General features: G+C 36.9%; 1 protein-coding gene and 1 pseudogene across 1 annotated transcript in view; both read left to right on the top strand.

Annotated features, from left to right (window-relative positions):
• Positions 1 to 3,561, top strand: part of LOC149177218 (aluminum-activated malate transporter 9-like) — a 129,976-nt gene extending 126,415 nt beyond the window's left edge. The window contains exons 2-6 of the mRNA XM_089421693.1: positions 2,288 to 2,435; positions 2,539 to 2,808; positions 2,908 to 3,044; positions 3,114 to 3,260; positions 3,469 to 3,561. Of these exons, the coding sequence (XP_089277819.1) occupies positions 2,288 to 2,435; positions 2,539 to 2,808; positions 2,908 to 3,044; positions 3,114 to 3,260; positions 3,469 to 3,561 (795 nt within the window). The remainder of the gene's footprint in view (positions 1 to 2,287; positions 2,436 to 2,538; positions 2,809 to 2,907; positions 3,045 to 3,113; positions 3,261 to 3,468) is intronic.
• Positions 3,562 to 6,509: 2,948 nt separating this feature from the next.
• Positions 6,510 to 7,889, top strand: LOC149177217 (presenilin-like protein At2g29900 pseudogene; annotated as a pseudogene).
• Positions 7,890 to 15,062: the final 7,173 nt, after the last annotated feature.

Below are 15,062 nucleotides of genomic sequence, written 5' to 3'. Positions count from 1 at the left end.
CACCATCACAAATGACCAGGCTTGGCATCAACTCACCACCTTCACCATCACAAGGATGTCAAAGAGTTGGTCTCACCACAACGGTCTGAGTGTCAGTGATGTCTCGCATGGCTTGCTCAAGCCATTTTGTCTCACATGGGCACATGTGCATTGTAATGTAATGTCTTGTCAAGTGGAAGTTCAAGTGTCGATAGTTGAATGTATCAATCATAGAGTAGTTGAAGACTCATGAGGATAGATAAATGGTCACAAAGGGGAATTTCAAGGGTCACCCCACCCTTTGCTACAAATAGTTCCTCATAACTCATCGTAGAGGCTTTTGGTCAGCTGAAATTCCAATAGGAGTATCTTAGAGAAATATTGGATAGTATTGTAACATGCCTTGGCTTCTCCACTATGTAGAGCTAGTATATCTCTTTGGAGGAGCAGGCAATAGTGACTGTAATGTTCTGCTGTCAGAACTAGTGGTTGGTCATGGATATATTGTATGACTAAAACTTACACTTCTTAACATAAAAAAGCCAAAACATTTCATGCATAGGTCATATTGTATTTCAGGTATCTCTTTACTCTAAATGATATATGTATCTGTTCTCTTACGCATGCATGTGTAGCTATCTTTTGTATATGTATCTATGAATCTCACTGAAATTTGCTATTTGTTTAACCATCTCTTTGGATTTCTAGCTAACTTGCCTTCCATGTTGTGGTGCATCTTTTCTCGTGTGTTACCTTCTTAACTCCGTGCTATCACAGGTTTCCAAGGGGCGAACTCACCTCACCCTCCATGTGTTAGAACTTCTCATGCACCTTCCTTGACATGCCACATATGTTACACCCTTGCTACCAACAGGGACATCTTACTTGCCTTTGTGTGAAACCACAGTCAAGGCGATATTGTACAACCCACTCTTGGGACTCCTACACCAAATGGTCTGAGGTCTAGTTGGGACTTCTTACCAGGGAAATCCCCTGACATGTTGGGGGGTGCAACACCATCAACATAATACTCAATAAGAATCGCATCAAGGACTATGCCTTGAAAACCGTAGTTGTCCCAGTTGACCCTAATGCAAATGAGAAGTATGAGGAGGCCAAGGTGAAGATGAAATGCATGATTCTAGATGAGGTCAAGGATCATGTCATACCACATATTTCTGAGAAGAAAATAGCAAGGGAGATGTGGCAAATGCTAACAACCTTATATGAGGGCTCTTCTATGCAACAGAAGATGTTATTGGAAAATCAACTGAGGTCATTTCAGATGCAGAAAGGAGAGGAGATAGATCCATTCCTTCTCAGGTTGCAAGGAATTAACGACCAACTTACTTCCAGATGGTTGCAGGTGCAACATTTAGCAAGGGCTTCAATCGAGGATTGGGAACCTTTTCAGCCAGTGGTTTAGCTTTTGGAGCTGCAGAATTATCCTTGTGTTTTGGAAAATTAGAGCATGTGATGATTATCATTAGCATATTTATTGCAGGTATTAGTCACGGATCTGTTTTTGATTTAGGTGTTTTTGTCTATGAAATCTGCATGCTGAAAAATCTCTCTAACCAACCATGTTACTTCTCGGATGATTTTAGGGTTAGTAGCCACGTTTGCTAAACTATATCCAAAGATGAAACCTTACGAATATGGTTTTAGAGTATTCTTGATAACATTCTATTTCGTAATGGTGTCCGGCTATAAGACTGGGGAGTTCATTGACATAGCAATAAACCGCTTTATCCTCATCCTTCTTGGTGTTGTTGTTTCTTTAGTAGTTAACACCTGTATCTACCCTATTTGGGTAGGCAAGGATCTACACAAGCTGATAGTGAAAAATTTGATGGGCATCACAAAGTCCCTTGAAGGTCAGGGTTTTAAATGCACAGCTTGAAATTTTAGTAGCTAACCATTTTTTAGAAAAGTTTGATGTATCATCCCACTTGTTTCTGCAAATACTTTTGCAGGATGCATTGATGGGTACCTTTCAGGATTTTTAGGCCGATAGGCCTTCCTATGCATCAATAATCATCAACACTTTTAACCTGCTCCATTGGATCAGGTGAGACACTTTCAACCATTGATTTGAAGTCCCGCACATCGCATCTAGTCAGCATGCACTGCACTTTGATTGCTTTTTCCAAATATCGGTTGAGTTTCCTTCTTTTCACCTCCGAGTTCTGTTGTGCATTGAACCTAGCCCTGTTATGCAAAAACTCTGATCAGATTGCCACTGGGGGAAATCTTAGGCAGATCCTATTTCCAGAACTGGGTTGTCGCCCAATATCAATCTTTCCAGACGGTTGCAGGTGCAACATTTAGCAAGGGCTTCAATCGAGGATTGGGAACCTTTTCAGCCGGTGGTTTAGCTTTTGGAGCTGCAGAATTATCCTTGTGTTCTGGAAAATTGGAGCATGTGATGATTATCATTAGCATATTTATTGCAGGTATTAGTCATGGATCCGTTTTTGATTTAGGTGTTTTTGTCTATGAAATCTGCATGCTGAAAAATCTGTCTAACCAACCATGTTACTGCTCGGATGGTTTTAGGGTCAATGGCCACGTTTGCTAAACTATATCCAAAGATGAAACCTTACGAATATGGTTTTAGAGTATTCTTGATAACATTCTGTTTCGTAATGGTGTCCGGCTATAAAACTGGGGAGTTCATTCACACAGCAATAAACCGCTTTATCCTCATCCTTCTTGGTGCTGTTGTTTCTTTAGTAGTTAACACCTGTATCTACCCAATTTGGGCAGGCGAGGATCTACACAAGCTGATAGTGAAAAATTTCATGGGCGTCGCAAAGTCCCTTGAAGGTCATGGTTTTAAACGCACGGCTTGCAATTTTAGTAGCTAACCATTTTTTAGAAAAGTTTGCTGTATCATCCCACTTGTTTCTGCAAATACTTTTGCAGGATGCATTGATGGGTACCTTTCAGGATTTGAGCTTGAAAGGGTTCCCTCAAAAATTCTTACATGTCAGGATGCTGATGATCCAGCGTACAGTGGCTATAGATTGGTTGTGGTCTCTACCACTGAAGAGGAAACTCTGGTACGCTACATGATTTGATTTAACTTTCTCGTGTCAGTGTACGTGGTTAAAGCATTCTAAAACTTTCAGGAAGGTTTTGCCAGTTGGGAGCCACCTCATGGTCGTTATAAAAAGATGAAGTATCCCTGGAAGCAGTATGTTAAAGTTGGAGGAGCATTGAGACATTGTGCATACATGGTTATGGCATTGCATGGATGTTTACTCTCTGAGATACAGGTTAGTTTTCAAGCACCAGGAGAACCTAAAGCTGCGTTTTTTTTAAACTGAATTCTCATAGTCCACTGTGAGAGGTGATTTTACCTTGAAGCTTTTACGTTAATGCCCATAGAATTATTTCATCACTCCACTTTGTCTTAGGTACATCTTAATATGGCTATTTTTGAATATTTCTCTTATTTGTACCATCGTTATTTGTCTATTGCAGTTAGAGTACTCTAAACATGAAAATGATATCTCTGGATGTGGATCTTTAGAATTTACTTTATTTGCCTGTTGCAGTTCTCTAAACAAGATGTAGATCTTTAGAATTTACTTTATTTGCCTGTTGCAGTTCTCTAAACAAGATGCAGATCTTTAGTATTTTCTTATATTATATGAGAAGGATTGCATAGATAAAGTGTATGCGGCAACAAGGGTTTTTGTCCTATTAAGCATTTACAGGGATAAAGAAAACAATGGACAAATGTATCAATGTTCTGTTATTACATTTATTTCTTTAATATCCCCTTTACATTAAATGCATTTTTAACCAAGCAAATCCCCGAGGGCTGCAGTTTCAGTTATCCATCTATGAAGACACCTTGTTCTATCTGTTAATGTAAAGGTCACTCAATAGCATTTTCTTTTTGCTGCAGTTTCAATTATCCATCTATGAAGGCACCTTGCTCTATCTGTTAATGTATAGGTCACCCAATAGCGTTTTCTTTTTGTTGCAGTTTCAGTTATCCATCTATGAAGACAAGTTGTTCTATCTGTTAATGTAAAGGACAAACGGGTTCATGTTTGTTATTTGATTTTTTATATTTGTATAGTGATTTGATTATTAAAATTTTATGAAGACATAAATACTTTATCCTTTTAAATTTGAAATTGTGATTTCCAAAGAGGAAAAAAACATTTGAATTTGAAATTGTGATTTCCAAAAAGGGAAAAAACATTTAAATTTGAAATTTTGATTTCCACAGAGAAAAAGAAAACATATTCTTACCTTTTAGACACACTCTAACTATACTACCTTCATGAAAAGGTAATTTCAACAAAAATGCTTGAGAGATGGTAATTCATTCAAACAATCCCTCCTTTTCTTTTGCCCAATATGCAATCGCTATGAAATGTTAGCACTAATATACTAGGCCCTTAGGCTGTAATATTCCCTATATTTATTTATTTAAATTCCTAGAATTTTTTTTTATGAATTTCATTTAGAAAAAGCACACAATAATTTTTTGCCGAGAATTTAACAAATTTAAATAAATTATAGAGCCAATAATCACAAAGCTTGTAGACAAATTCCATTGCAAACCCCAGCTACTTATTTATAATTTTGAGAGGGAAATTATATCAAATTTTATTTTGAAAGGAAACTTGACAAATAAATAAGTTGGAGTTATTAGGTCCTCTTCAGAAACCTCCTTTGGCTGGACTCCTTGGACTGCAATGTGTGCTGTTTTAGCCTTCTAACAAAACACTCCAAAATCTCGTCCTTTCTCACTAAGCGCCAATGAAGAACCTGAAGTGGTTCTCCCTCTTGACTAGCTAGGGTGGATGTTTCACTACCGAAACTAATTGCCACCAGCTAGTGTGTATGGTTCCAACACCGAAACTAATATCTCCACAAGGGTTTCACCTCACACAATAAGCTACTAGAGCTCCAATATCAATTCATCAAATATCCAGTCATCTACCAATCAACTCCCTTCTTTTTTTTATAGTTTTCTCCATCCAAATACCATGGGTCATCTTTTAATAATAAAGTGACTTTGTATGTCTTGATTCTTAATTAAATCAAAAGTCACTTAATAATCCCTTTTTAATTTAATTACTCACTATCACCTTTAGGATGACATTAAGTAATTCAATTAATTGACTCCTCTCTTCTGTTCTCGAAAAGGGACATTACAGTCCTCCCTTCCTGAGATATCTTGTCCCAAGCAATCCAATCCTGTATTCCTGGGTCCCAAATGAACCTGGAGAATCGCTACTGCATACATTCTAGAATCTGTATGCCTAGTCCAATTCCTCGATCCTAAAGCCACATTGGGAATTGACACTCCCATTGCCTAAAAACTCCCTGTTCCCATATTCAAACTGAGCAAGAAACTATCCACAAGCATTCCTTACTATCCTGTCATAATGAATTGTCTTCCTCCCTTGAAAAATTTGAAGCCCCAAGGAGCCAAGCAGTTGAACTACTTTCTTAGCAGATCTTGCATTTCCACTGTCAACCATAAAAAAATAAAGAACTTGAAGAGGAAATAGCTTAAGTAGCATTTTCCTGCACTCCATTCTTTCTCAAGGACATCCCTTTCCTTTATTTCATCGGATGCCTCACTGCCATTTTTCTCTTCTTGTAAGCCTACCTTTTCCTTCCTTAGCTTTTCAAAAAGTGCAACTGCAGAAGAAAGTGCTGATGTGGGCTTGGAGAGATTGGTTGGAATGGTTCACATTCAGGTCTTGGAGAAACAAGGATAACAACAAAAAATTGATGAGCTGCTACACGTGTTTGAATGACAGGGTGCAACATGGTCAGTAAAAGTTGGTGAAAAAGAGCAGCTGGAAAGCCCAGCTGTATATATGACTAATCAATTACAAAAGTTATTATCTGAGCAAGAATCGACATGGCTCCATTTATGGCCCTTGCTGTAACTGGCACAACTGAGACCTTCTTCAATATTGTAGCCATCATATCAAATACTGGTCCAGGATCTCCATCCTTTTTCATGAGTTCCATTGCATATGTCAGAACAACTAATGGGACTGTGTTAATATCCTCTACTCCATTTCCTCTGACCTCACAAGGCGGAGCAACTTTAAGCACCTTATTACATCAATGAGCCAAGAGAGCCGACCAATTGCATTCCCATCCACAAGACACTTAAATTCTTCATTTGGGAGGTCACATCGGCAAACTTGATGCTTACAACCTTCAACCAAATCTCCAATTTTCTTCACAGTCATCCATTGTCGAAAATCTATTGCATCCAAGCGATATAATGAGGCATCACTTCTCTGTAAGTCTTGTGCAAACTCAAGAGACTCATCATATGGCTGTCTTAATTTCCCTGTAAGAAACCAAAAGACTCGAATACGTCGATCAGGTGATGTAGTCACAAATTGTTTACCATCAGGACTGACCTCTACTGCAGAAAAGCCTCCTGGGCGAAAGGCAGCCGAAGAAGGCCAGAAAAAGGGTCACTATCATCTCCTTAACTGGTCATCATCTTTATTTTCTTCGCCACTCTCATATATGATGAACAATCCTCTGATTCAGACTGGAAAAAATTTGGGGGCGCTCTTCTGAATGCCCTTGTATTTGTAGCTGTTGTCACAGTGGTCACGTTCCTGTTGGTATGCCTTTTCTATTACAGATGCACGAAGTTTCTTCGTTTTTACATGGGTTTTGCAGCATTCGTTGTGTTGGGTTATATGGGTGGGGGCATGGCCGTGCTTCTGGTGCAAGCTCTCTCTATACCCATTGACTGCTTTACTTTTGGGGTTGTGCTTTTTAATTTTGCTGTTGTGGGGGTGTTTTCTGTTTTCCTGTGCAAAGTGCCCATAATTTTCACCCAGGGTTACTTGGTACTCATAGGCATGCTTGTTGCATTCTGGTTTACTATGCTCCCCGAATGGACTTCGTGGGTGCTGCTTGTTGCAATGGCAGTATATGATGTTATTGTCGTTCTCATCCCTGGTGGCCCTCTCAAAATTTTGGTAGAGCTCGCTATTTCAAGAGATGAGGAAATCCCTACTTTGATTTACGAGGCTCGCCCTGTTACGAGAAAACCCCACATCGCAGTCCCCGAGCGTGAAAATGAAAATGTGCTTCTTCCTCGCAGTCGCCCTCTAGCTACTGAAAGTGAAGAAGAAGAAGAAGCTTTGATAAACCCCTCCCTTCCTCCATCCGTGCAAAGATTAGAAAAAGCCCTCCCGCAACAACAGATGGGAAACATTTGGAAGAAACCAACAAGTTCAGGTTCGAGATCTGCGTTATTGAAATCCTTGAATTCAGGATGCGATGAGAGCACTGCCTCTGCTTCTGCATCGCTACCTCATGAGGATTCTATTCAGGGTTTCAAAATAGCTGTCGCAGAGGAGGAGGAGGCAGAGGAGAGTCGTGTTCACGGAGACACAGAGACACCAGCAGAAGAGGAATCAGTTCCCCTCGTAAATCACCAGGTGAGGACTTCTTCTTCCACATATGTGAATCAACAAGTGGGTTCTTTGCCATTGCCTTCTACACTACAAGGATTATTGACCCAAACTGATAGTGATAGTGAGGGGAGGCCGCACCCAAATGGGATTGAAGATTCTACACACACAGATACATACCAACAGGATGGGATTGGGCTTTCTGCATCTGGTGCAATTAAACTGGGATTGGGTGACTTCATATTCTACAGCGTATTGGTTGGAAGGGCAGCTATGTATGATTACATGACAGTTTACGCATGCTACCTTGCCATAATAGCAGGCCTCGGTGTAACATTGATTCTGTTGGCCTTCTGTCAGAAGGCTTTGCCTGCTCTCCCTGTTTCAATTTCTTTGGGTGTAATTTTTTACTTCTTAACTCGTCTTGTAATGGAAGCTTTCGTGGTTCAGATAACGACTCACCTTTTTCTTTTTTGATATTAGAGCAAAATAACTTGAATCCCCAAAGTTCAACTTAGCTTGAATACCCTTAAATAAACCGTTGGATATCGAGAGGCCACAAATCAACTCAGCTCTGACAAGGGAAGCCAAATTTTCTTTGTTGTAAACATATAAATTCAACACAAATAACATTGATTATGTTGTATTCTATTCTTATCATTTCCTTCAGCAAAGCAATATACTCTGTAATTTGATTTTGTATTTGAAATTCACTGCAAGAGGAAATATATGGAAATTTGAAAAGAGTGTTCTGATTATTTTATCAAACAACAAAGAGCGTTTACAAGGGTAATTGCATAATGATCCAGTCCAAGAAAACAAGGTTTTTGACAAACCAATTAACTCTTCTAGAAAAATTCAACAATTCCAACTTAATAATCCTATCAGCCTCTCTTTGTACCTTTCGGGACAATTGCTAGTTGTAAACTTGTTAGTTTCTTTGTTCATGGAATTTGCGTTGGATTAGAATCTCTTATATATATATATATATATATATATATATGGATAGATAGATATATATATATAATTAAATTAATATTTATTTATAATTATGTTGACATATATGTTTATTTTAGAATAAGTTTTTTAGAATGTTAATTTAATTATTAATAATTATTGAAAAATAGAGATTTAATTTTTATAAAATATGTAAATATATTTAAGAATAGTATATATATATTAAAAGTTAATATTTTTTTCCAATTTAGTTATATTCTTTTAATTAATTAATTAATTAAAGAAAATGTAATATTAAGACACATTATTTATTTGGTATTCATAAGCCATGGTATTGTAACAAAAAGTTATTTACAAGTTACAGTTTTCCATGGTAAATTGAGTGTCAATCTCAATGGTTAAGAATATTGTTTAACTTATATATTAATTTCTTTTATGATTAATATTAATAATAATTCAAAATAAAGTTAGAATTTAGTAAATTTTTATGATATTTCTTTTTATTACGGAAATGTGAGTTGCATCTTTGGGAAAATTTACTGATGTTTATGACTAATTGATGCCTATTAGTATTTACCAACCATTTACAGGATATAGTTGCGCTAGTATTTATAAAAAAAATATAATTCATGGAGATTTGAATAAATGGTGATTGAATGTATTGTTAAGGATCTCCTTAATATTAATATTATTGCTTAGAAATTATTTCTCACAAAAATAAGAGAATATTTAAAATTTTTAATGATATCCTTAGAAATACTGCAGATATTATTGCTTAGTTATTGCATAGAAACACTGCAGATATCCCTTATTTATCATCATCTATGGGATTGACATATTTAGACTCATAGAGAGCGCATAACTTTGTACCTTTAGAAATAACTTATGTCTCTGAGGTTGCTTTGGTCTCAACATCAGTGGAACTTTAGTCCACTAGTCACCAATATCCCTCTGTAGATATTTCACATGTGAAGCATGTCTCCCATGATGATGATTAAAATAACTCTTCACCATCTACATGATCTGGTACTTTGTAGTCTCAACTTCTAGATTTCCATTCCGATGAAGACATCATGGATTCTATGAACACACATGATTATCCATAGGATGATATACATCATCGATCTTATTTTCTCCCACAACAACGAAGTCCAACTAACTAATATGTTATGGAATTGCAAGACTTTATTCATAGTCAAGTAGATTGGTTTAATAACCCCTTACTTCAAACCCAAGAAGCCGAACCACATCCACCTTCTAGAAATTACAATGTTGCACAATATTTGGCTAAAGGGGAATCCATTTTTGAGGATCGAGAAGAAGAAATTATCACCAAACCTCATATTTCATCTAGTAGTGTCTTCGAAGCTAGTACCAGTGTTATTCTCTATGTTGAAGAACTTCTACAGTCTAGATGATCCACTTAATCATTCCTACATCTTACCTCAACTATCGAGTCACCTAGAAACTTTTCTTGTTAAGCCCCATTTTCATCTAGATGAGCAATTTTTCACTATAGCTCGAGCCATTCCTTGGTATGGTGACACCTTATTTCAAACCCAAAAATTTAGTCCCTTTGACTCATACATGTAGTACCATGTGAGATTGGCACACCACCATTTCCTTCCTCCCACTATATTTATCCTTTCTTCCCATAATAGGATAACCAATCCACAATAGATGGCGAAGGATATGAACACATCATTTCCAATGCTACACCCCCAGTGCATAGGTGTATCACCACCGTTTGGAGTATGCTCTTAGCATGCTACATACAAATCTAGCAAAGTATATTATTCCCACCTTTGCATACATTAATCAGTCCCTCCCACCATCATCTACAAGAGGGAATCATCTCATGCTTTGGGACATGATGGCCTCTATGGTTAATTTTCCATTTAATTATTATGCACTCTCAACATAGCCCTAAATTTCTAGGTAAGGATGATTATCCTCTCCTTTCTTGGATAGTTTTTCCTACCGACCTCTCTAGTGAACTATTCACACATTACATATAGTCACATGATCAATATCATACATTGAAACATTCTCATCTATGTGATTCCTCACTTGCCACCTAGTCCCCATGTTTGACATAGTGGGTAGGGTGACTCTAGACCTCCTATCGTAGTTTATTCCCTCATCCTTTCTTTCCTTGATTCTTCACTAAGAACCATTTTTCCAAAAAGTATTAAGGTTATCCTTGAATAAGTAAAATAAGTACCTATGTGAAGGTCATAGATCCAAATTCCATTGGTCAGCTGATCCACTACGAGCTCACCAAAATTTAGGGCCTTTCCCTCCTCTCCAAGTTCTCTTGAAGCTAGCGCACAAATGATTTGGAATTGGAGGGAAATACCTTATATAGGAAAAATTCTCCATTTGATGAATTGTTAGCACCATTGAAAATCTATTTTCAATCTCTAAAACGGGTCTCTCTTCATTTTTATTGATTTAATACTTCATTCAGAAGCCATTTTTTCCACAAGTTGTCAAGTCTCCTCCTATTCAAATAGAACTGCTTCATATTTTTCAGTCTAATCTAACACCACCTTGTCTTTTCACTTGTTGACTCATGTATCAATTTTTCTTGTGACAAACCATTATTTACCCATGTTTTTTTATGCAACCATCTCACAAAATAGAAGAAAATATAGATAAATGACTTCAAAATTAACCTCTTCGAGGGGGAAACCTCCTTTACATTACACAAATGAACAATTATTGGATGATATAAATGACAAGGCCTCCTTTCTATTTATAGGAGTCTAAGGGGTCATAATATAATCAGAGCCGACATAACAATAATAATGTAAGGGCACAACAATAACAATAGTGGGCTTCTATGGGGCACAATAATAACAATATGGGGACAACATGGGAAGAACAATAACAATAAGGGGCTATAATGACAACAATAATAAAGGAATATAGTAGTATTACAGGGACCTAACATGACCCTCTCCTTCAAAAAAGTGTTTTCCTCAATGCTCAAGTAGTTATGGATGCTTCTGTATAAAAGTCTCATCCTCCCATATGGAATCTTCGACAGGTAAGTTCTTCCACTTAATGAGATACTCTGAAATTGATCGATTTTGTAGCTGTCGAGTTCTTATTTCAGTGACTGCTTCAGGTTCCAATATGATTTTTCCTTCCTCATAAAGTTCTGGCAATATTGTTTGAACTGGAAGCTTGTCACCTATAACCTTCTTTAAGCATAAAACATGGAAAATTGGGTGCACTTGGGAAGATGCATGAAGTTCCAATTTTTATGCCATAGCACCAACCTTTTTCAACACCTTGTACAGACCATAATACTTTGGTGATAACTTATTATCCTTCTTAGCTTCCTTGAGGGACATTTGTTTGTGTGGTTGTAGTTGTATAAATACCCAGTCACCTACATCAAAACATCTTTTGCTGCAATTTTGATATGCCTGTTGTTCCATTCTATTATGTGCCAAAGTCGAGTTATCTTTTAAGAGTTGGAGAACTTTTTGTTGCTGCTCGATGTGATCTTCCACTGCTTGAACCTTAGAATATTCTCTTAAATATGATGTGATGGATGGTGGATGATATCCATTAAGTGCGATAAATGGGATCATTTTTGCTACAATATGGAAGGAAGTTTTATATCACCATTCAGCTAGAGGTAACCATTTGACCCATTGTGTATGTTTATCAGATACAATGAAACGAAGATATCCTTCCAAACATTTGTTAATTATCTCATTTTTCTCATTAGATTGAGGATGATACGATGAGCTATGAGCTAACTAATTAGGCTCATCAATGGGTAAATTATATGGACCTTAATGCACCTCCAGCTTACTAAAATCAACTTTTCTCATAATTCTTTACTTGTTTTAATTATATTTTTCTTAATGAGAAGAGTAAAGATGAGATGTCATGTCTAGTGGTCTAATGTGCATTGATTGCAGGTTTTGGAGCAAATTTTGGCTAACTAAAGTGCAAGAACTCGAATGGGACGAGCAAGAGGGATTCTACGAGATAGGATCTCCCTCCTTAACACCTCACTCACTCGAAGATTCCTCAATCAAATCTCATCAGCTCAGAGTTGTAAGCAGTCGAGTCATGAGGATCATTGGCAGCCAAGCCAGTGACAGTTGAATACCATCTAATCTCGAGATTCAGAGCCAAGCATCCCTAAATTTAAGGAAGTTATTGGTAACTTCAGTTGTATAAATAAATATGCCTAGAGCCTCATTAGGATTTGGAATTTTTTTTCAAGATAGCTAAGCAGCATTTTGAGTTGAAGCATTGTAACTGAGCACTCTTGTGTATTTTTAATATTTTAATGAAAATGAGAAGCATTTCCTTGATCCAGCACTAAGTTGACTCAAAGGGCTGAAGTTCCTGGGCTATGGCCCAACCCTAGTAACATAGGTTCCTCTTTTTGTAGATGTATTCTTAGATTATACTCATAGTTAGTTGTTGAGTTGATTTTGGTGTTGTTAATTTGCAAGTATTGTTAGGCTTAATTAGTTTTCTTCCATTTGTGAATAGTTCTAACAGTAGCATCATAGTGAAAAGAAGATATACCAGAAAGGATGTTAGCAAGTGGTTTCCACATCATTTCTCCCTTTCAGGGATCATGATTTGAGGAACACTTCCCATACATCCCAAGAAACAGAATTCTTACTTTTCTACATAATCTAGGGTTTCTTGATAATTAGGTCATTATATTTCAGTTTCATAGGATAGTTTGCAATTGGCATTTCTGATCTCTTAGCTTTTGTACTAATTTCATAGCGCTTTTGTATTGATTTCAAGCACTTCCATTTTAATGAACTTAGCAAATAAATGGTAACAACTCTATTTTCTTCTATTGAATAAACCCTGCTTGTTTGTATATGAATTTATGTATAAATGAAAACAATTATTTGTATTGTTGTAGGAGCTTCTACATTGGAGGGATACCTCATCCAAGCCATAAGTCACTAAGGTCTCAATTCAAATTCTTGTTTTATAAGGAAAAAAATGTCATTTCCATTGAGAAAATCCAACCATCTTAAAGCCTTTTCTTTAGTTATGAGTAGCGTTTTTCACTACCATGCCTTATTCCCTCCTTATTCATCTTTCCAAGATTCATTCGACCTCCTAGACCACTTCCTAAGCTTTCAGCCTGTTCCTATAGTAAAACAGGGAATCTTGTAGGAGAACTAGTACATCTTGTAGACATCGTGTAGGAAATCCTGTAGCAACCTGTTTTGAGCCCAAATTGAGAAAAATCATCACTGAAGCTAGGATTAGGCCCCTACTTGACCTCCAAGCATTCAAAACCATTGTACCAATCTTCCTCCACACCTCTCTTCCCTACCAAAGAATAAGGAAAGATTAGCATTTACATTTATAAATAAAAAAGATTAAAAAAATGAGTTCTTTTATATTTACACATGCACACAAAAGTTAGTACTCTCTAGATCAGATTTCATGCTTAGATTAGTTAAAATCTCCAATGTGACAAGTAGTAGGGTTCTTTTGCAAGCAAACTGTGTTAACAAGTAGATAGAGGATTTCATGTTACTTTACAAGCATTTTTTTCAATCTTTCATTCTTGCAATTAGGCAACATTTCTTTTCTCTCATTTAGGGTAAATTTCCCCTCTCCAATTGGTAATCAAACTTCTTCTAGTCAATAGAAGACTAGTTTGAGAAACCCTAGTGGTCTATTGCCCCAACTAAGTAGCGGTAAGAGTAGACCAATTACATATATTTATGTACAACACTATCACCTCCAAGTTTGTATGAACCTAGAGTTGATGAAGTAAAGCTGATAGCCCCAGGTGTTACAACATCCTTGCTACAGTACTAGTTCTCAACACTTTTTGGTGTCGTTGCTTAGGAGGTGTCTCAGTAGATTTGATTTCTTCTTTATTTCTTCATTTTCTTATCTCTTTCATTTTACAATTAGTTCCATTCAGCTAATATTTGCAATGTAGTTATCTTTGCTTTCAATTCTGCAAGCAATTTAAAACTTAAAAAAAAAAAGGAAAAAAAAACACTCCTTTCATGCCTCTTAGGAATAGAGATAGCTTAGGAAAATTTCTGCCAAATACCCCCACCACTTCAAACAGCCAACCTTTGCTCTTCTTTGGTGGTTGTGAGCTAGAGAACCCCTTAGGTGAACAACCACATATTTTTGAAGAGCCTATAGGGGAAGAAGAAGAAATCATTCCACCAACTGACACAATCGCTGAAAATAGAAATGAAAGGGGAGACAAAGAAAGAGTTGAGGGTGTTTTTCCCATCAAATAAACTAATGTGGATGCTAAGATGAAAAACATAAGCCTCTCTTCTCTTCCTCACTTCCATGGCCTGACCTCAGAATATCCAGATACTTTTTTGTTTGAGTTTAGTGTCATATGCAGAACTTATTATTACACCTCTGATGATCAGAAGTCGAAATTATTCCCATCCACTCTCAAGGACGCAGCCTTGTACTAGTTCATGGGTTTACCTAGGGATAGTATCACCACTTGGGCTCAGATGAAACAAGCCTTCAACAACAATTATAGGGACTATTGCAGGTCCAAATATACCAAAGAGGAAATTTTTAGAATGACCTTGGGACATGATCAATCTTTAGAGGATTATGAGGAAAGATTCCAAGTCATCTACAAAAGGGCCAAATGCACCCTTTATCCTAAATCACCTAAGTTAGTCCTTCTCA

The sequence above is a fragment of the Pinus tabuliformis genome, chromosome 4_1 (genome assembly GCF_031772625.1).
Source record: "Pinus tabuliformis cultivar Carrire ecotype Pingquan chromosome 4_1, CPIR1, whole genome shotgun sequence".
In the NCBI taxonomy this organism is placed as follows: Eukaryota; Viridiplantae; Streptophyta; class Pinopsida; order Pinales; family Pinaceae; genus Pinus; species Pinus tabuliformis.
This window is presented reverse-complemented; position numbering and strand designations above follow the sequence as displayed.